Source organism: Limulus polyphemus, unplaced genomic scaffold (genome assembly GCF_000517525.1).
Source record: "Limulus polyphemus unplaced genomic scaffold, Limulus_polyphemus-2.1.2 Scaffold660, whole genome shotgun sequence".
Lineage (NCBI taxonomy): Eukaryota > Metazoa > Arthropoda > Merostomata > Xiphosura > Limulidae > Limulus > Limulus polyphemus.
The window spans coordinates 386322-409273 of NW_013666270.1; the positions used below are offsets into that span (position 1 = coordinate 386322).

The 22952-nt window shown below is 32.3% G+C and overlaps 1 protein-coding gene across 5 annotated transcripts in view; it reads left to right on the forward strand.

Annotated features, from left to right (window-relative positions):
* LOC106459779 (phospholipid-transporting ATPase IA-like) overlaps positions 1-22952 on the forward strand; it is an 88033-nt gene that overhangs the window by 6679 nt on the left and 58402 nt on the right. For 4 of the 5 annotated variants that reach the window (XM_022386319.1, XM_022386320.1, XM_022386322.1 and 1 more), the window contains exons 2-5: positions 1603-1699; positions 6541-6652; positions 10702-10801; positions 20105-20203. In XM_022386319.1, the coding sequence (XP_022242027.1) occupies positions 1654-1699; positions 6541-6652; positions 10702-10801; positions 20105-20203 (357 nt within the window). In that variant the 5' untranslated portion in view covers positions 1603-1653. The remainder of the gene's footprint in view (positions 1-1602; positions 1700-6540; positions 6653-10701; positions 10802-20104; positions 20204-22952) is intronic. The other variant, XM_022386321.1, reaches the window with a different exon arrangement.

Genomic DNA, 22952 nt, shown 5'->3' on the forward strand with positions numbered 1-22952 from the left:
CAAAAATCTCAAATTTCCTTTGTGTAATCCCTAAAACCTCCTAAATGCATTTCAAACATTTTTTTTTCAGAAATACTTTATAGTTTATTTGTTGAATAAAATCATGGAATCCATCTTAATTGAAAAAACAACCCTACTCTAAACCAACACCCTGGGGTGCCAAGATATCTCTTCTTTCATGTTACAATCTGAAGTCATTCTAGAAAGAAAAATTGGTAATTTATGAGGTCAATCGAATTCACCAAATGCAATAAGGCCTAAGATCTATTACTATGAAGCTGATCATTCTAGTTGCAATATCACTTGCTCTGCGTGATGTTGTCTAGTATTTTTTCACATTCTTAAACATACCAGAGATTGTCTGTTGGGTTGCAGAATTCTACTTTCGTTCACCAGACCTCGTAGCAACAATGATACTGTCACAATATGTTTTGAAAGAGGGTTAACCTTAACTGTCTTAATGTGATAATGATTTGTTTGTTTTCATCAATAGTGGATGATGTCTATGAATATGTGCCATTAAATTTGAAGTTCCACTGCTAGCACATTTAACAGCTACCACAAAGTACAACATTATCTTCAATTACACTGCCAGATTTATTTTGTAATTGCTTGAAAAAATGCATTTAGCTTTATTAAACTTGTAATTTTTCACTTGGGATTTTCCATAAATTCCTCATCCATGGAAACTGTCAGAGTACTGGTACAGGTCATACTCAAACTGGTTTGTACCACAGTAACCAAAAACCATGGTATGCTGATAATACCGCACACTTCTATGGCAGAGTTTAGCAGTTTTTTGTTAACCCTATTGCCATGGGTATTCTTTACTGCGCATGACACAAGGTTTTAGTGTCTTACATTCAAAGTTTTATTAAACTACTTTTTTTTTACGTTATACCAATTAGAATAGTATGAAATCTTAGCTAATAATCCATATTGCTCAGACAAACCATAATTTTTATAGTCTTCAATATTTTTTGGTTACAGTGCTATCAAATAAAAATCAGACCCCTCATGCCACGCCTACCTGTCACATCCTCCCTTTTCAAAATTTTTTAATAGTTCTCTCTTATGTTTTATTATATATTATCTATAACCAATAGAAAGTCAAAGTTTTCATCCAACAAATGATGTATTGTGTAATGTTATGTTCTGAACAGTTAAATGTCCATTTCACTCAGAGTACCAACATCGTTCCCGTGAGAAAGTTATACGCGTGCGTTTTTACGCTCGAGAGTTTCGTATTACGGTTGAATGTAAACACTGTCTTATAACACGGGCTGTGAATTATTGCTTTTTTATTAGAAAGTTTGTAATTTGTCGGTGACAGTAAAATAAACACAGAAAATATATGGGATATGTTTAGCAGTTGAAACTGTCAGGGGAAGAACTTCATGATCAATAATGAAGAAAAAGGAAACAGCTGCTCATTATATTTCTGATTTTACAATTTTTCTTTTTATTCTACTTCAATGAGTTGTCTAGGCTGAGAGGCAAACTTCTTATAGTATTGATAGGCTTGTTATAAAATATGTATCCTGTAAGAAAATGTAATGAATTATTGAAGAATATTTTTTGGTTTGCTGTTCTTTTGTTTAGAAGAACCTTTGGAAGTTTAAGAGTTGACAACTAGGTTCTTTTCTTTGGGAAATGGGTCCAATGGTTTTTCCACCTGGAGAATTAGAAAGATTAGATGGTGAGTACAGACTGTAATATTAAGTGAACTTTTTATAGATTTTAAAGTTGTAACAAATTTGATTCTTGATAACTATATAATATCAAGCATTACAAAATAGTAAGAAATTTCCTACACATAACTGAACAGACATTTAGATTTCAAAGGTCACTTTCTTACTTGAATAGTTTTTTTGAGATAATATTCAAATGGGTAATATCATGGAGATATGGTAAGCTGATTTTGTCCATTTATTTAACTTTATTCAATACATGTTCATGTTGTATGTATTATTTAAGTTTTTAGTGTATGGTAAGACTGAACTAAATGCAACCTTAATGGTAAGAAAACAGACCATATAGTTAGTGAGAGAAAATAATAAATATATTTCTGCATACATAAGTGAAATAAAGTCAGCAGTAAACCAGATATTAATACTTTTTCAATATATTTTATGTTAAGTAAAAAAACAACTGATGTTTGAAATATTATACCAACTTTGGATATTAAGTTAATTGTTCTAGTTGTGTAGAATAATAGCTATTTCACATTGCCTCAATGCCACAAATAAACTCTAGGTTTGACCATATGCATCACAAATAAAGTATATTTTGAATTTTAAGATTAATAAGCAATATTGGCTAATATACTGAAAATATAACTATTCTATTTATGATAATTCATCATACTTACAAAAAAATTCATATTTCATTTTGGTGTGTCTTTGTTCATGTTAAGTGCTGTCAGTGCATGAATAGGTTCGTGATTATGTGGTAGATACAGTTAATTTAAGGGAGTTTAAGGGAAAGCTTGATAAATATTTGATTGATAAAGGCTGGCTTTGAGTGTTTTAGTGCTTATGTTAGTGGACAAGATGGTCTAGATGGACCATAGGTCCTTTTTTGTCCTTTGAAATTATGTTATGTTAAAAAAGTTGGGAAGGGGTAGAGTCACTCTATGTTGAGACTGTCAGGGAACTTGTATGTTGTGAGATAGAGACACGTATTCGGATCTGCGATGATCCTCTGGGGGACTCTGAGGCTAAAATTGAGGGCAATCCTCCACATTTTGAGGGACCTTAGATTTGTTTTCCAGCACTTACTTTTAGTCTGTTGGCTTTTCAGTCCCCTGTGGGACAGTGGTGAATTTGTGGATTCACCGTGCTGTGGTCTGGTGTTTGATTCCTTAGGATGGATGTGGCGGATGGCCAACATTGCTTTAACAAAACAAATTTACATCACAGAATGATGATCCATTCAATGGTAATCAACACAGTCTTTAACTGACCTATAAAAACTAAAAAAAGTAGGCCACTGTGGGATAATTTGCCTGCACCTTATTGATGGATGAAAGGTCTGGGAGCAAATTTTTAGTTTTCTCTCCATCCACAGATATTGTGGTTCATGCTGGAAGGTTTACTTCTCAGTTATGTGAAGGGACACTTATGCCTTATTCGACATATTGTTTGAACTTTGTGGTTTAGCCTACCACAACCAGATGGAAGCATTTTCTGACTCTCAAATCATACATCTGCTACTTGAATTTTGGGGTTCTAATGCAAAGTTTGTATTTAACCTGAATAAATCAATGTCCCTTGCTGGCAAAGGGTAAGTATACGGACTTGCAACTCTAAAATCCAACATTGTGTGTTTTTTTCACTTCACTTTTTTGGAAGACTCTCAGGAATCACCGACTTCATTGATGATGAGCTGGATCCATTATTAGCAGACACGTTGGTTCAATTTTTGGCTTTTTCATCCCTGTTGTTGTTGGAGGCTCAAATTTCATCAGCTACTACAGGAGGTCATAGTTCCACCTCTATTTGTGGGTCCCAACCCTTGACATCACCCTCTTGGTAACTTGGCATCAAGAATAGATTCTCTCTATATCCAAGGGTTCTGCTGCTGGGCCGGATTGCTAGTGGTGCCAGTGATTCTTGTACCTTCAGGGTCCATGGAGGCTTCGCTCCAAGCATTTCTGGACATATGGTAACTTTAACTATGGATACAGGAGCACTACAGGTCCTTGAGTCTGGATTAGTCATTCAGTTCACATCTTCACCACTATTATCCACCCAACTTGTATGGTTTCTGTCTCTCACACATCATCAGGATTTGGAACTTTGTTCTAGGGCTCCCAGAGTTTGGTTGGTCTAGGGATAGTGAGAGTTTTGTACTAGTTTTTTTGATATTTTATTCCTCTGTTTTTGGGCCTATGCAGACAGGAGATGGGTGTCCAGTTATCAATCTTTCTCATTTATTTCAGTGCCTAGTTACTCATTCTTCAATCAGAGCTGATTTTTTTTTACTGGGATTGTAGATGTGCAAGTCTGTAGTCAGCTTCTGTCTGCACTTTGCCATTTTAGGGAAGTCCCACCACTATCGGCGTTTGTTGTGTACAAGGGTCAGTTCTGCAGTTCCTGGTTTTTACATTTGAACTCGCATCGGCTTCATGTAATTTTGACCTTATCATACGAGTTTTTTCTCATCACCTCCATTCTATTGTACTGGGCACACACCATTCCTTGGATGACTTGATTCTGCTGGCACCATCTCGTCAACTGTCAGAACATCACATCCTGATTCTACTTTCAGAAACAAACAAGGCAGGCTTCCTTTTTCAGGGCTGAGGATATGTTCTTGTTCCAATTCAATGTTATCAGTTTGAGTATTTTTTATTTTTCATCTTGTCTCTCAATTGGGTTTATCTGACTCCCATCTGGCTTAATGCTATGGAAGAGGATGGCACCCTCTTACTCACCTCTCTTTCTCCCACTGCACAGTTGGTTCTTTCTCTTCTGGGAATATGGGCATCACTCGATTCTCTCATGCCTTTGGGATGAGAGCACAGGAGATCCTTTTATTGGTCTTTATGCAACTAAGAGATCATAAATCTTGATTCACAGGTTTCCTCAGTTTCCTTCATTGGGATCATTCTTTGATCTCAAGGGGTTGTTCAGTTGGGACACTTCTATGATATGGGTTCCTCTCTGCTGCATTGTCCAGAGTTCTGTCTCTTCAGGGATGGAGTGCATTTATCAACAGTCAAGAATTCCAGGGTCTGTGCATGGATGAAGAGGATTCCCTACACAATGTTTTAGTCCTTCTTGTTCTCCATCAAGCAATGACTCATGATCTGGACTTATTAAGGGGAAAATCATCAGGTTTCACTCTGAAATTCCATGGTAGTGTCTTATGTTTTGCATCGAGGAGGCACTTGGTCTAGGGCTCCTTATTTTATAATTTTGGACCTTCTTTTTTGGGATCATTCCTATCTTATCACCCTACTAGCTTGCCATGTTCCACAGGTGATGCCTATGGTAGTGGGTCAATTGTCTCAATTTGAACAGATTCTCCCGGCAGACTAGATGCTGCATTGCTAGATTCTATTGGATTGCTCTCATTTTATAACTCTAATTGGTGGGTTGGCCTTTCATTGGATCACCCAACTACTGTTCATTTGGTTTCCAGTAACTCATCTTCGGGCTTTGGCAATATATATATATTCCATCAGGACAGGATGAAATTACAACTCTAAGCCTTCTCTCCACTTCATATGTTACCCAGGATACTCAGTATAATTTGTTCCAACCTGTTGTTGGGTCCTGTTAATAGCACCTGTTTGGCTGCTACTCCTGCAGTACCTTCCAGAGTGTCTACCTCTTCTACTTCTTCTTAGACTATTTCTGTGGAGGCAGCCATGATCTGATATGGTTCACCCAGCTATCAAAATGCTTAAGCTTCAGGCCTAGAGGTTAGGCACAGCGTGGGGATATCATTTCTAAGGTTGACTTGTATCTGTCTTAGTTTTTGCTTATTCTGAAATTATATTTATCATCAGAATTGACACTTGTATCAGGAATGGTGTATTGAGAGGTGGTTGAACCTATTTTGATCAGAAGTGCCAACCTTACTTTGTTTTTTTAACCTGGCTTTTTATGGAGGTTTTTTGCATCATCCACATACACCCTATTTCAGGTGGCCTTGTTGACTATTATTTGATTATCATGACTACATATTTTTTTTGTGTTCCCAATACTCTTCCAATTCCTCAAGTTGCTTTGGGTCCTTGGTCCCAAATGATTATTCCTGTTACCTAACAGGCCTACTAAGGTTACATTACTTGCTCCTTCTCAACACTTGTTTGTGACCTGACTCTTATATGCCATGTATCTCCTTTACCTGAAGATTTATTTTTTGTGGCTGCTGTTATACAAATATCACTGGTCACATTCATTTGCATTATTTGTTCACAGACTGCATTCTTCTTCTCTCTCATACCATTTCTTCTTACTCAAGACACTGTCTAACAGGAAAGGGGTTAAATATTTTTCACTGATTCATCTGATCACTAGGTCTCACTCCTATGTCTGATCAATTTCAATTGTGGTCATGTTCAGTGCAGGTCTTGAAGGTTTGGTTGCCTGCACTAATGCCTTTAGAGATGCTAGACAATGACTTTTTTTTATTCCGGGTCATGTCTATTCAGATTTGTCACTTTTCTATGTCCTTAGTGGCCTGGTTGAATTGCCAGCTGGAGATCATTGTGCGGACTGGTATGTGGACCTCCCGCAATACTTTTATTTCACATTATTTGCATGATTTGGCAGTCTCTTCATCTGAGGGTTCTAGTGGTATTGTACCTATGTTATTAGCCAGGAAAATTTCTCTAAAAAATATTACTTTAAATTCAGGTTTGAGATTATGCATCTATATATATATATATATTATTTAAAGTACACAACATATTTTAAAAAGACTTGTTTACTATGACTCAAATGTTTTTCTGAACAGTTAATTGTTATTTTTTTATTTCAAACTGCAATTTTTGTCATATTATATAATAAGGAATTTTTATTGCAGATGATGAAGATGATCACACGTCTGGAATTACAGAACAACCTGATGTTACAAACCATAGAATTATATATATTAATAGTCCACAAAAACAAAAATTTTGTTCAAACAGAATAAGGTAAGATGATATTGATGCCTTTACAATTTCTTATACCATAAGTTCAACAGTTGCAAAGGAGATATGTACGTTTTAATTAACAGTTGATAAGTAGAATGATTTTTATATTATTTTGGTGGAAGATTTATTTTATATAAAGAATTACTTCATTCATCACACTAGCAATGATGGAGGAATGTTGTGTCATAGAAATAAATTCATTTTAATATGTATTTATATCACATGATTCAGAATACTTTACTTAAGATTAGAAGATGGTTTACCATTCTTTTTTTGTATGTGAGGTTCAGTGGAGCTCAAACTAAAAAAGTTCAACTGCTTTTTTTCTTAGCCAAATTTACATTACCTGTTAGACTACAATACATCAGAAATTATCTCCACTTTAAGAAAGTATGTTATGTAGATTTATGGTCTAAAAGTAGTTTTCAAAACAAGTAGACTTACTTATAGTATTTTGGCACTTGTGTATAAAGTTAAAATCATTTTTTTGTTGACAGTTGTACTGCTAACTTTGCAACAGTTAATTCAAAAAATGTTTGTTAATTCTGATGCAAAGTACTTCAAACAATAACAGAATTCTACAACTTCTTTGGAGGCCTTACTCATGCAGCGTGCCTCTAGCATGTAGGATGGTTTTGTCGCTGTATTGTAAACCATTATTGATTGATGTATTCAGGCCATTAATGCAAATTATTTTGTTTGTGTGTCTGGTGGGCTTCATAATTGTGTGGACAATGAATTTATGGAACATACAACATTTTCTCATGATTTTGAGCAAGATCAATTATTATCTCAGTGCACAGGCCAGTTGCCTTGAAAGTCTGGAGAATAGGATTTATATGCTAGACTCATCCCAAAGAAATTTATTGGTCTAACTTCTCTTTTATCTCAGGTATATTCTATCATAAAATTGAACACATTTCATTTACACTTGGGAGTGCTAGTGTCATCTTCGATGATTCGGTATATGAATCTTTGCTTTTTTCCACCTTCTCCTAATATTTAGTTTGTTGTGGATGCATTTAGAAGTCAGCAAAATATTAATAGTATTCATATTTCTGATGTGTGTGAACATTTATCTTAACTTCATATCCCTATTTATCCATCATTTTCTTCATTTTGGATCTAGGTTGTTAGTTTTCTGCCTAGAACCTAAATTTTGGTGACCCAGTGGCCCCTATGCAGGGTTTCTGCACACTCTTAAAAGTATTAAATTGGTTTTTGTATTCTTAAGGTTTTAAAGTCTTAAATATGTTGCTGAAGGTCTTAAAAGTCTTAAATTAATCACAGGCCAAAATTAAATATTAATGCTCTCAGTATGCATACATATACAAAGTAACAAAATGTGTCATGTTAGTAGATGTAGTACATTCCTACCCACCTCCAAACAACTGGAAGATATGTGGTTTTGGTTTCTATCACAACTGCAACTGTGAAATTTGTATTATGTTGGGCTTATGTATGTCCTCTTGACTCAAGTGCAATAAGTCATATGTTGACAGCATGTGAGCAAGTTAACAAGGAAAGTCTTTTTGTATTTAAGAGCTAAGTACCTGTTTGAAATAAATTTAAGTTCACTTGTGGGTAACTTTTTCGGTTTTGTATTTTTATATATTTTTTGCATGTCATTAAACTTGTCAGAAAAAAGTATGATGAATGTAAGTAAGAGCATGGGCATATCATACTGTAGTAGTAATAGACTCAGCTTTTCTTTATATACTGTTATGCAGTGTATTCACAAAATACTCAGATAAAGTATTTAGCTATAGATTTTTTTTAATACCATATAGCTTCTGATTCAGTCCTCTTGTGTGTTATCTTTGTGTACTGCAACTTTTCTCCTTTCTCTTTTGCTACATAACCTGTATATAATGTTCACTTTCTTTATTGTATATCTTACCTTGATTTATGCTGATTTGCATTACAGTAGGAATTAGGCTGGATATTGGTTTCTGTACGGGAAAAGATAAAAAGTTAAATGAGAAAGCCAATAGGCCTAGATTACATGGTATGAGTAGTGTAAGTTACCAGGCCTGAGACATGTAGTATTTCACTGTCAATACAGATTTTGTCTTCTCTTAACTGACAGTTACACAGTATTTATTTTATAGTAATCTTTTAAAAATCAAACAGAATTGCAGGTATTTTTCTTTGATTTGAAAGATGCGATACCTTTTTATTATGATTAAAAATAAGCTTGTAATATTAGAAAAATAGAATTAGCTTACATTTCAAGAAACAGAAGAGTCAGTTTTTATAGTTAAAGTTAGGGTCAGGTTAACAATCACTATACACACAATTCTATAATTCTTGCTCATGCTCATCTGGCTTCACAATCCAGTAATCATCAGCTTCTGTAGCAAAATTACACTCTTTCAAAACATGGTGGGATCTATGTGTGTTTGTTTATAGAAGTGGATCCTACTGATCATATGCAAACACACATAAGGGAGTTATTGGTTAAAGGATATATTTTTGTGATTGAAAGTGGACTTTTTAAACTATAGTGTACTGAATTCCATTACAAGATTTAAGAACATTGTATTATTCAAGTTCAATGTAGATGTTTGGCCTTGTATAAATATCTTGTTTTTAATTCCATTTTATATAAAAAATGTAGAAGTTATTAAAAATAAACCAATGTTTATAACATAACACATTTTTTCTTAGTTAAGTGAACTCTATGCTAAAAGTGGATTAGAACAATAATTTGCTTTTAGATGTTCTTTTAAAAGAACCATGTTTAAAATGGTTCTTTTATTAGTAAGTCTTAGTGACTGGGTAAGAGCTTTGAAAAGGTGTTTTAATGTTAGACATAGTGTAGCACTCACTTAGGTTTTGAAGGATGAGGAATAAATTTGTTTCTTGATTGAAGAGAACACTGTTTTTTGGAGGAAGAGAAGGGATTCACATGTGATAATTTATGAAACTTTGAGCTTTCATTGGTAATTTTTAGATGGGGTGTGAAGAGTAAGCAATTTTAGTATCTATACATATAGAAATCTGTTATTTAAATGTGAGATTTACCATCCTTATACAAAAACATGTGATGTTGCATTATTACTTAGTTATATCGGTTATTACTTATCAGCATGAAATATTTTTAGAGGTAATTGCCTGAAATACTTCACAAATGATTATATTCTCAAATTGTAAGAAGTATCAAGTAAAATTATTATTCATGCACTTACTTCCAAAATTAGCAAATTAATATGGAACAATTATGATTTTTTAAAGTGCTTATGAAATTATTGATTTTATTTAATACATTTACTTAATAATCAAAATGTTTATTTGATATCAAGCTTTTGAAGGTTAAACCAAAGGTTTTATAGTGCATCTTTTATATGTATCCACTGCAGTTCTCTAGAGAAATGTTTCCCAACCACTGGAACTAGACTTATACATGTTCTTATGGTAGTGGAATAAAAGAGAATTAGAAATGACCTGATTCAGTTATATGTAGTTGTTAGGGGCTTAGAGAGACTATTCATGGTATAACATATGTGAGATGGAGTGATAAAATTGGGAGTAATAAATACACAAAATGTAAATCTACACTTGTTTTCTTGGAATAAGTGCTTCTCTTGAACATTATTTTTACTTATTAAGGTTAAATTGACACTCGTGTAAATTTTAAAAAACAGAGATGTTAAAAGAAAACCACTGTTTAATGGCATACAGTAGATATTTAAAAATGAGACTGGTCACAGTTTCATACAGTCATCATGTATTGACATGGGACTCATGATGATGACAAAGTAAGACTTTGAAATATTTCAAATGTATGATACTGTGCCCAAGGGGATATTATGGGTGAAAATATTGCTTTAGGCTAGTGTATTTCTGGCAGAAAATGATAATAAAGGCCATTACTTGTTTCTTTTTTTTTAAATTTAAAATCAAGTGAAAGATAAAAACAACAATTTAGGTTTCTGTTTTTAAAATATCTTAAAGATGCTGAAATATGAAATTATATTTTGTTTTATTAATGATTTTTAGTAAAAGAATTATTGTATGTCTTATTTGTGACTTGTCTTACATTTTAGCACTGCAAAATACAATTTCATCTCCTTCCTGCCAAAATTCCTTTTTGAACAGTTTCGACGATATTCTAATGTTTTCTTCTTGTTCATTGCTCTATTACAGGTAGGTTTATGTGATTTTTTTTATGTGAAGACTTGGTATGAGCTGGTAGTTAGTGTATTTGACTCAAAACGTGTGGGTCACGGGTTTAAATTCCATAACTGAACATGCTTGCTCTTTCAGCTATGGGGCATTATAATGTGATGACCAATTCTACTTTTCATTGGTAAATAGTAGCCCAAGAGTTGGTAGTGGGTGTCATAGACTAGTTGCTTTTCCTCTAGTTTATCATTTCTAATTTGGGGATATCTAATGCAGATAGCCCTTGCACAAAATTCAATAAACAAACATTTTTTCTATGAAAGTTACCTATGTTGTGTCAAATTTCAGATAAATCTACATTTACTACATGTCCATTGTACTTGCACGTTGTAACATGATATTCTACCAAGGATATTAGATTTTATTTTCTCCCGAAGTGGATATCTTGAAGTAAAAGAGCTACAATCTTTTTTTCAAATAATATTTGCATATGCACATGTATATCTGATTAGACTAATATGTTGGCCTAGTATTTTATAAATTGTTAAAGTGACAACAGTTTTTAATACAAATTAACTGAGCTAAGAAGATCATGAAATCATATGTCATACAGTAATTGTTTAGTGCAGAATGTCAATCAATACAAGCCCTCAGCTGTACTTAAATCAGTACAGCAACCACATTAACATTGGAATATATTACAGGTCCCCTAAATATCAGTAAGTAAACAAATTGAATATCTTTTTAAATAAAACAATCTGTACATGTATACATCATTTAGCTATATTAAAATTCCATAGAGTAATATTACTGTGAAAAACAAAAATGTGTAAATATATGTTTGTATGAAATTTACAAAGGTTTTGAGTATGTAACAGCTTTACGTCTTGTAATAGGAATACTTCCTAATCAGTTTGTACTTGATTCTGTTCCATTTTATTTAACAAGTGCACTTTTTAAATATACAGCATATTAGTTTTTTTGTTTTCCTCATTTATATGTCATTTTGGTGTTAGTGCTACGTCATGATATGTCAGAGTTGCGTATCGGGACAAAATTTGTTTAGTAACTGTTTTGGTTGATTTTATTTTCTGAGTTAGATTCTGATTTTACTTTTTGGGTATTGTTCAATTAGTAAACTTGCGTGCAAGTTTTTTTTTATCTGTTTTCTTTAAATTTCTTTGCTTTGAGGGTGGTGTGTCAATATGGAACTATTTCCCTTAAACCAAATTTATGATCAACAACTATTAACAAATAAAAAAGACTTGTAAAAATAAATCATGTCAAAAATATACTGAAAACATTAATATTTTTGTTTAGTGGGAAATATCATATGGTCATACTGTAGCTGCTATTATGTGATGAAATTCAGCAAGCCTTTTGTATAAACTGAAACATGTCACAGCTTATAACAGAACTATATTAAATAAAAAATTAAGCATTTGTATTCACTAATACCAAAATGATAAAAAAATGAGGTTACAGTCTAATTATAATTATCTAGAACTTTTTATGTAAAAGCTGTCAGTTATAATTATTTTTAAGAGACATAAAATAGCCATGCTCAGAGAGTGTTGCTTATACAAGTTAATTATTATAATTTTGTCTTTAAATTCACAAACTGCTACCATAGTAGATGTTATTTACTGAAGAACACTACTTCCACTCTTTTGAGGTATTGGCACAATCTAAAAATTTACACATTGTCCCAAGGGGCCTAGTTTCATAGTCACAAACAAACTTGATAGTTGTTGAAGTATTCTATATAATTCCCCTGCATATCAAAACAAACACTTGGTTATCATAACCATCCCAACATAGTTTTTTTTATATAATCAAAAACACCTTAGGTGTGAAAAAAATGTATGGCCAAATAAGGATTGTGTTTGCAACTTAAAGGAATGAAATCAAAATTGGTGGCCAAATTGGTAGCAACACTTACAGCATTTTATAAGAATTTTGTAGAAAATATCCATTTGTTAGCTAGACCACATTTGTTTTTCAACTTGGGGCATGATGGTGGGGAAAACAAAATACATGGGATTGTTGTATTGTGTTGTACTTTACTTTATGTTTGTGGGATTTCACTATGATATGTCACATGGAGCAGAGATATTTCTAGATACTTGTGACCCAATTTTTTGACCAGCTGCTGAAATGATATGGAACGTGAGAACAATTATGGGACCTTTCAACCAGGTTTGTTTCTCTTTTGGAAAATTCAGGAGTTGTAGAGAAGCATTTTCGCTTTTTGCATCTTTCAGTTTGCTTTTCTTTTAGTTAGTCATCAATAATGGTCACCAGTTTATTTTCAAGTATAGTTTACTGTCATTTTTTCTAATTAGACACAGTTATCTCTTTATTTATTTTAACTTCATGACCAACAATAGAGTATCCTATAGCTAGATGATCATTAGTTGTTCTAGCCCTTATTGTTTCCTTTCTACAGTTAACCCTATTGTCATGGGCATCCTTTACTGTGCATGACACAAGGTTTTAGTCTTACATTCAAAATTTTATTAAACTACTTTTTATGTTATACCAATTAGAATAGCATAAAATCTTAGCTAATAATCCATATTTTAATAGAATACAAGTTTTAATTTCTTAATTTTACAGGCAATATTAAAAAAAACAGAATTTCCACTAGTGTGACCCACGCGACACATTTTCTCTTAGCATGCCATCATCATCCCTGTTTAATCCACCACTCCTCAAAAAAGTACGAAGTTAAATGTAAATTACTCTCTATGAAATCGTTATTGTTCAGACAAACCATAAATTTTATAGTCTTCAATTTTGTTTGGTTACAGAGCTATTGAATAGAAAATCAGACCACTCCTGCCACACCCACCTGACACATCCTCTCTTTCAGAATTCATTAATAGTTTTCTCATACGTTTCATTATATATCACCTATATTCAATAGAAAGTCAAGGTTATAATCAATCAAATGACGTATTATATAATGTTATGTTCTGAAAAGTTAGATGTCAATTTCACTCATAGTACCAACATCGTTCCCATGGGAAAGGAACAACTAGCCTAGATGAATTTGTAATGGCTTTTGTTGCATAGTTAGAAAGTCAGAAAAAGTTTGAGAGGTAAGGGAATTTGTCTACTCTTTGCATGTTATTAGTCTATATTGTTTGATGCATTGTTTAATTAAATAAAAATTATTAAGTGCATTACTATCATTAGTATAAAAAATTAGGGTTAACTCTCTTCAAAAACCAACAGCAAGAAAAAAGATTGATTATGTATTTTATTTCTTTAGATGTATACTGTTATGAACTTAGAGCTACTTAGGATAAACGAATGTAGTTTCATGTTACAATTTGAAGTCCGTCTAGAACGAAAAAAGGGTAATTTAGATTTATTTTGATATTTTTTGGTAGTTACAAGGTTGGTCAAATTGATCGATTCCGTTTTGAGATAGGGTAGAGAAAATAACAGATAAACTATAAAGTTTTACTGAAAATAAAGTTTGAAATGCATTTAGGAGGTTTTAGGGATTACACAAAGGAAATTTGAGATTTTTGAGATGAGGAAAAGTATTTTTGATTTTAACATGAAAATGTTTTTACACACAGACAATTCAAAACAAATACTCAGTATATTCGTGGATAAATCTTTATTTTATTTTATTAAATATACTTCACTAAAAATGGATTTTTGTATGTGAAAAACTTATAATATTAACTGAAAGACTGACAAATTTTGTGAAGATATACACACTATATTGCAAGTTAGAAGTATTAAATCTGTAAAGACTAAATGAGTACAAAGAGGTCACATGGTCAGTCAAATTGATCCCGTGTTGAGAGAGTTAATAAGGGGTTTATTTTTGTTGAAGTTCACACTGAGTCTTGTACATACATGCCATCTTCCTAGTTAGCTCCATAGTGCCTACATTGATGGTAACATGAGAGGAACCCAAGTTCCTTTCAAAGTTGTTGTGATGCAAAACAAAGTGATTGTGTTCATATTGTGAAAAACTGTTAAAATTATTTATATAATTACAAATCACATAAAATAGTGTGTTTCATGATATTTAATTATGAATGTGTTTTTACGAATTAAAACACTTTTCAGTAATGATCTCAGATGAACTTTCATAGATGGTTGATTTATGTTATGACAGTGATTGTGCTGTACTCTAGATATTGCAAGTTTTGATATTTATGCTTCTATAGAGAGTTAGTCTAATGTTTCTTCTTCTTCCAAACACTTTTCAATTGACTACCATTCCTTCATTTCTCAGCAAATTGACTTGAAACTTGGCAAAGTTATATCTTGGTCCAATATGCCGAGACACCTTTTTCAATTAAGCCTTTTTAAGGATTTTATAGGGTCAGAGGTAAAACAATCCAAAAATGTATATTTTAGGTTCCTGTGCAGTCATGTTTACAGTAATCAAAATGAAAATTGAAACAAATATCAATTTTCATGCATTCAACAAATTGACATAAAAAGTTGGATTTGCTCATTTTTAGTCTTTTTAGGGGGTGTCAAATCTTGCAAAAAAACATAATATTTGGGTTTTTGGTTAATTGTTCAGCCTTATTTTGACTAATTTACATGGGATTTGGTTCAAAGATACTTTTCTACATGTCCAACACATTGACAAAAGCAATGGTGGACTTGCCCATTTATAGTAATTATTGGGGGTCAAGATGCCACAAAAATTATAAGTTTAGGGTTTTTTGACAGTTACTTCACCATATTTCTGCTAATTTATGTGGGAGTTCATACAAAGATACTTTTTTACAGGCTCCATACATATGCCCATATTTGATCATTTTAGGGGGTGGGGGAGGGGCAAAAGGTTTAATTAAACCCATAATTTTATGGGTTTTGATCAGTTATTTAGCCTTGTTCTGACTAATTTACACAGAATTTGGTACAAAGATATTTTTCTACAGGCAACACACATTGACAAACAAAAATGTTGGAATTGCCTATTTTTAATAATTATAAGGGACAAGATGCCACAACAAAGCATAACTTTAGGGTTTTCTGAAAATTACTCCACCTTATTCAGCTAATTTACATGGGATTTGGTACATAAATACTTTTTTACAGGTCCCAAGCAGAGATATAGACAATTTTGGAATTTTTGTCTTTTGCTCAATTTTTCAATGAGGAAAGCACAATTTGGATTTTCATGTTTTTACGTCAAATAACTTGTTCTTGCAAGTCCCAAGCAGTGATATACACAGTTTTTGATTTTTATGTGTTTTCAAGTTTTTTCTGGTGGCAAATTTGTTTATGTTGAGATTGTGTGCAGAGACATGTTGCATTTGCTTTCGATTGTCGGCCTCTTTAATGAAATCTTGTTTATGGATTTTCCAACACATTAGTCTTTGAAGTTTTATGAGAATAGAAGTAATGAATGTAGCCTTGAAAACAAACTCTTATTATTTTCTATTTATAACTAAACATTGGTTTTATTGAATGAAAGTGAGATAACACAATAATAGGGAACTGAATCATGTACAGAAAAACAAATGATTTACACTTACGACAAATAAATTATCAAAGAAATATAGTGTTTATTTAGAACAATTATATAACTATAATAAAAATATGCTTTAATTCATTGTACTAGATTTAGAAGAAATATTAGGATGTCAAGAAATTAATGTCAAAACAAAACATTTAGTAAATGAAATGGTCTCCCTTCTTATCGATGATGCTTTTCCATCTTACAATCAGGTTGTTAATGTCCTAATTGAAGAAATCACTTGGCAATGTCCTCTTTAACACCTTCCACATTTGCATATGTTTTCCCATTAAGATGGTGTTGCAGCGAATGAAAAAGATGATAACCTGATGGTGCCATATCTGGAGAATATGGTGGGTGGGGGAGAATTTCCCAACCATAATCTTGTATTGCATCAAATGTGCCACATGTGGACGTACATATTCATGGAGAAGAACAACACCTTTCCAATTGATGAGTGTTTCTGATGAAAGGCTTGATTTAAATGTTCTAGTTGCTGACTATAGATCTCTGCATTAACAGTTCACTGTGGATTGAGGAGGTCGAAATGAATTATTCCTCTGATGTCCCACCAAATGCAAAGCATCACTTTCTACAAATGGAGTCCAGGTTTTTGGCATTTAATATTTGCACAGAGAATTCATTTTTCATCACCCGTGACAGTTCTGTCCAAAAATGGTTCACATGCATTACGGGCCAGAAAAGATAAAGCAACGATGATCATTGGAGAGTTCGTGAGACACCCAAACACCTTCTTTATGGAGGTTTCCCATATTCCTTAGATTTTTTATCTATTGTTTCTTTATGTATTGTTTCGTGAGAGACATGCAATTTCAGGGCCATTTCTCGAATGTGTTGCCTTTGGTTAGACTCAACTAGCATCTTCATAGTATCAATATAAATTCCAACATGTTGGCCTCTGCCATCACAGTTTTTAAGGCTAAAGTCATCAGAATGAAATTTGCTGAACCATCATTGACACTTACGAACATTCAAAACATTTCCATAAACTTCTTTGATATTTTTTGTGGCTACAGAGGCATTGTTTCCCTTCTTGTATTCAAACACCATTACATGCCGAATGTGTCTCGTGTGCCATCATTATAAGAGATTAGAGTTTTATAAACTTTACATATTATATAAGCTACACTGATGTGACGTTTAGGCGGTTCATTTAACTATTATACGTGACGTATGTTTTTTGGGGGGGTGGTTGATGAAAGTGTTGCAAAATGCGACATTTATTTCTTGACAACCTAATACTTTTCATTCCATTGATTAAAAACATACCTGCTTTGATGTAATTTCAGGAGTTTATTTATAAGCACTAAAGGATATGCATCTTTGGCCATGATCTTGTTAATCCTTCTAAGGTCAGTACAAAAGTGTAATTTTCTATCATTCTTTTGAATTAAAACTATGAATGCAGTACTACAACTGCTAATGATGGCTATAACACTATTCAGGCATATCAATTACACTGTTTTTTATTTATATTGTCTATTTCTCTGGCACTGCATAGAATCTGGTGCTGTAGAACTACTGCTTATTATTACCATGTTTTACTGTATTATTACAACTATTTAGATCACCTTCCATAAGTATGGCTTTATATATGTCTCTAATAAGCTTATTAGTTCTTTGCTTGCCAGTTACATCTTCTAATATTGTATCCTGGTCATTCTTACTCTACATACACTTCATATATCATTATATACTGAAGCTTCTTTTTCTACTTTGTTAGCTTTACATTGTATTATGTATTTTGGTATGATTACTGTGCTCTCATTTATGGTTTAAACTTGTAGACAAAGTGCCTTGCTCAGACACCATTTATACATGCAAATATACCTATATATACCTGACTCATCAACTCTGAATGGCTCAAAATGCAATAATTTTGTTCAAACCATCTGCTTTAGCTTTAGCGATAACATGATTTCTTTCAGGCATTTGAGTAACTTCTAATAATTTTATAGACTCGCCTATTAGAATGCTCTTCTGCCTGCCTTGGATGTAAAGTCATCTGACGGCTTTGTATGATTATGTAGTTGTCCACTACTATTTATGTGTCTTTCATTTTATTTTCACTTCCTGCTTTATTTTCAGTTATTTCCTCTGCAGTTACTCTTTCTCATAACTAAAGTATTTTTATACTAATTAATGCTAGCCTTATTTTTCTTATTGCACTTAAAATTACTTTATGTGTATCAAGTATCACTACTAGGAGATATAATGTTTTGACATCTAATATTTAGTTTTACTCATTCAAACGCTTCGCTGTACAGTTGTATTGGCTTAAGAGAACATGGATTTCTACATTAGTACATAATTTAGAAATTATTTCTTTGAGTCCTCATGGTTAACAGAGCACACATAGCCTATTATTTAGCTTCGGACAAAACAAACAGATATTTCTTTGAAGTATACTGTTTTCATTTTGAGGTGCAGTTTACCATTAAATAGTAAAATTTTTATACTTTCTACTTTTATACTACTAGAAAAAGTGACATTGACTCCAAGAAAACTTGATTTGTTAACATTTCCTGCTGGAACTACTTTACTTGCATAATTCTGCGTGGAGTTGCATTTGTTGTTACCACAGATTGTGAATTTTTTGCATTTGTCTTATGTGCTTTTTCTTAATATTTATGAGCTTCTTAGCCCTCCCTAATCTTATTTCTTATTCTAAGTGCATAAACACTGTTTATGTTGCTTTACCCTTGAGAAATTCCTGGCAATGTGGTCTTGAAAGTCACATTCAAAACATTTAAAGTTTCTTGTTTGTTCCACTGTTTTAATCAGTTGTTTGCTGCTTTGCTAGTTTCTACAATTAGTATTCTGTGCTTTAGATTGTTTCAGCTTTGCTAAAGTTTTATTCACTTCATATAGGTTGTCTTGGACTTTTCATTTGCAAGAAAAATTATGATAGTTAATAAAAAGATCATAGTATGCACAGAATTCTTTTAATAAATGACAAACGCAATCTTGTATTATTGATTTGAATATTTAAAATTAAAGAAACTATTAAAATTCTGCTTAAATTCTGTCATATTTTCTGAACTTAATGGGCTTTATAGCAACAAATGACCCAGACCCCAGGTCAAATGTTTACTGATTTAAAAGATTGGTCTTGTATGCATTTGAGCAAATCCATTCATGTTTGTGATCCCAAGGTTATTTTCTTTATTTGGCATATTGAACTTCATTCTGGTGTATTTGTGCATGTATTTCAGACAAGTGCACAAGTTGATGCAACTAAGAATATAATATTCATATTCAGCATTTAAATTAAATTAGATTTATAAAAACTTGAAATCTTTTGGCTACAGCCATAATAAGAAATGTCCCACCAACTCTTGGGCTAATGTAGGGGCTTTAGCAATGTGTTTTTAGTTAATTAACTATTTATCAAAAGTTATATTTATCGTGTACTGTCTAAACATCTAGTTTAGCTATGAACTCTGTTTTAATTCTGTAAAATTCCAGCACTTGCCCATCACTTGTACATTTGAACACTTTATTTTGTAGAAATAAGAATAAGTGTGATTCTCCCAGCTGCTTTACGAACAGGACTGGTGAAATCAATGTTGCGTAATCAGTGCATGCTGGATGTTTACATAAAGATAACTTGGTTATCTAAAGTAAACTAGTAATTTTATATATATGTAACTGAATATTTATTTCATTACATATTTGTTATTTTTTATCAAATATTTGTTGTATGTTTTTTGTTATTAATCAGTTTGTTAATGCAAATGCTTACCTAAAACTTCAAATGGCTTCATTCCCAGATATACCTTTTTATTTTTAAATAGCAAATTCCCAATGTATCTCCTACTGGTCGCTACACAACAGCTGTGCCATTGTTGTTCATATTGACTGTTTCAGCTATAAAAGAAATTGTTGAAGATTTTGTGAGTATATTAGTCTGAATTTTACAGCTTGATGTGTGTGTGTCTAGTTTAGTAAGCTTCTACTCTTAATTGGTTACAGTGCCACCTGCATACTTTTTCAGGTATTTTTGAATAGTACTGTAACTAGGCTTGTTTTAAAATTTTTCAACACAGAAAAAAAAAATTGAGTATTGTTACTGATGAATTTAACACATTTTTTGAAAAGTCACTGTAAACGTGAAATGTACAAATGTATTTTACTTAGTTATTCATAAAACTATTTGCTCAAAATGTTTGTTATTGCTATAAATATTTGTACTTACCATGCAATTAGTCTTTAAAGGAAAATTTGGTTGAAAATTTAGTGTACTTGTCTTATCTTTACCAATCTTTAGTGAGATAAAATGTTGTTTTAGTATCTAAATACTCCATATCTCATTCTGTCTGAGGTGTTACTTCCTGTAGAATATCAAGTCAAGGTACTTATCAACTCTTTCATTTGTGTCTTATCTGTCATTGAAAATTAATTTCACCCAGTTATTTTTTTTAAGTGCAGTTATATTTTATTCTTCTTGTTTAAATACAGTTTAGCTTTTATTTTTATTTATTTACATTTTTCACTGCAACCATCCCTCCACCAGAATGTTTGCTTCTTCCAGTTTCTCTCCAGTCAGTGAGGTTTTTTTTTTTTTTCATTTTGACTTCAACTCCATGTCTTGTATCTTCACCTGTGGGCAAAGCACTACACCCATCTTTCCACACATTAAGTACCTCTAATAGTAGGTAAATATATAATACCATACAAAGAACTGTAATATGAGGTAAGATCCACTTCTACAGAACATAAATTTATGTGGAAACAACTTTTGACACTTTTACGTGTTCTTTTCAGTCCAACTTTAAATGGTCCAATTAAATATAGCCAAACAACTAATGCTGTTTTTTCTAAGGAATTTTGATCATCAAATCAACTGGAAAGTAATCAGAACAATATATAAAATAAAATTATGTCAAAAGAAGAATTTTGGAAAGTGTGATAATATAAATCCTGTCAAATTTAACCCCTCTGAAAGTCACTCGAGGCTGCATCCCTTTCTGATGTCTTATATCTTGAAGTATCTTGGTACTTCCACAAAAGTTTGACTGAAGATGATACGTGAAAGTGTTGAAATTTATTTTCTTATAAACTTGTGTTCTGTAATTGTGGATCTTCATTTTATGGGCCTTTAGTTTTTGTGGAGATTGAGTGCCTGTAGTTGAGGTTCAACCTTAAAATTACCACGTTATTAAAAGGCATAGTTTATTTGTTTTTTTGTGCTTGCTTTGTTTCTTGTGTTGACTTTGCCGAGTACTGTCACTTATTTCGGGCTAGGTTAAAACAAAAAAACTTTATTTAAAGTCTTCGGTTGTATTAACATTATTGGTATTTCTAATGACTTATCACTTTGCCAAGGTCTTGTTTTTATTTAGAAGAGATGCAGTGGTACTGTTAATTATTAATTTCTTAGTAGTCATAATGAAATTACTAAATACAATAGTAATTTGTTTATTTGATGTTTCAGGTCTAAGGAAGTTGAATAATGAATAGCAAGATTGCTGTTAAGTGTTGGATTTCAGTCTAGTATCCATCAGTGCTTCCTAGAATGAGTAAAATCTGTGAATATAGGGGAGTTGAATAATGAATAACAAGGTTGCTATTAAGTGTTGGATTTCAGTCTAGTATCCATCAGTGCTTCCTAGAATGAGTATAACTTGTTGATGTAGGGGAGTTGAATAATGAGTAACAAGATTGTTGTTAAATGTTGGATTTAAGTCTAGTATCCATTACTGCCTACCAGAAACACAAAAATGGCAAGAAACATCCAGAAGACAGTTTTGGTTTTAAAATATTTATCTTTGATAAATGATAAACTTATATGAAATGCTTGTGCTTTAACATTTTTGCTGTGGGCATCTTTTTCTGTGCATGTTACAAGGTTTTAATGAGTTACATTCAAAATTTAATTAAAGTACTTTATTATCATGGTATATGAATAAACATAAAACTGGCATCAAACTGTAACTAATAATCAAAAATTGTAATATTATGTAAGTTTTAAGAGTTCTTAATTTGATAAGACAATATTGAAAAAATCCTCAATTTTCCCTAGTATGAGAATTGTGAAATTTGCTCTCTGGGTATCCCCTCTTCTCTGATTTATTTACCATCGCTCCGAAAAGTAGGAAATTTAACATAAATTACTCATTATAATGTTGTCATCACTTGGGCACAGCATAATTTTTATAGGCTTCAATCTAATTTTTTTCAGAGCCATAAATTGAAAAATCAGACCCCTTTGCCATGTCCACCTTTCACATCCTTTCTTTCACAAGTTTCCAGTAGTTCTCTCTGACATTTAATACTATATTATTTATAAATAGTAGAAAGCCAGAGTTTGAATCTATCAAATGATGTGTTCTATTACCTTCTTTTTCATTTTTGTACAGAGAGTTGTCAATTTCACTTTCAGATCAAACTTTATTCCCACAGGAAACACATTGTTAGATATACATGACTGTTCATTTTAAGTTAATGCAAGAGTATTATTTAGTTTATATAGTGCGAGCATTAAAGAAAATTATTTTTCGAAGCAATAATTATGGCAAGTTTGGTTACATAACTGTTTACAAATCATTTATTGTGTAGTTCAGTGTTGAGAATTGACTCCATGTTGTTTGAGCCTTATCTTTCTTGTTGTTTCATTGAGTGTTGTTACATCAAAACATCTCA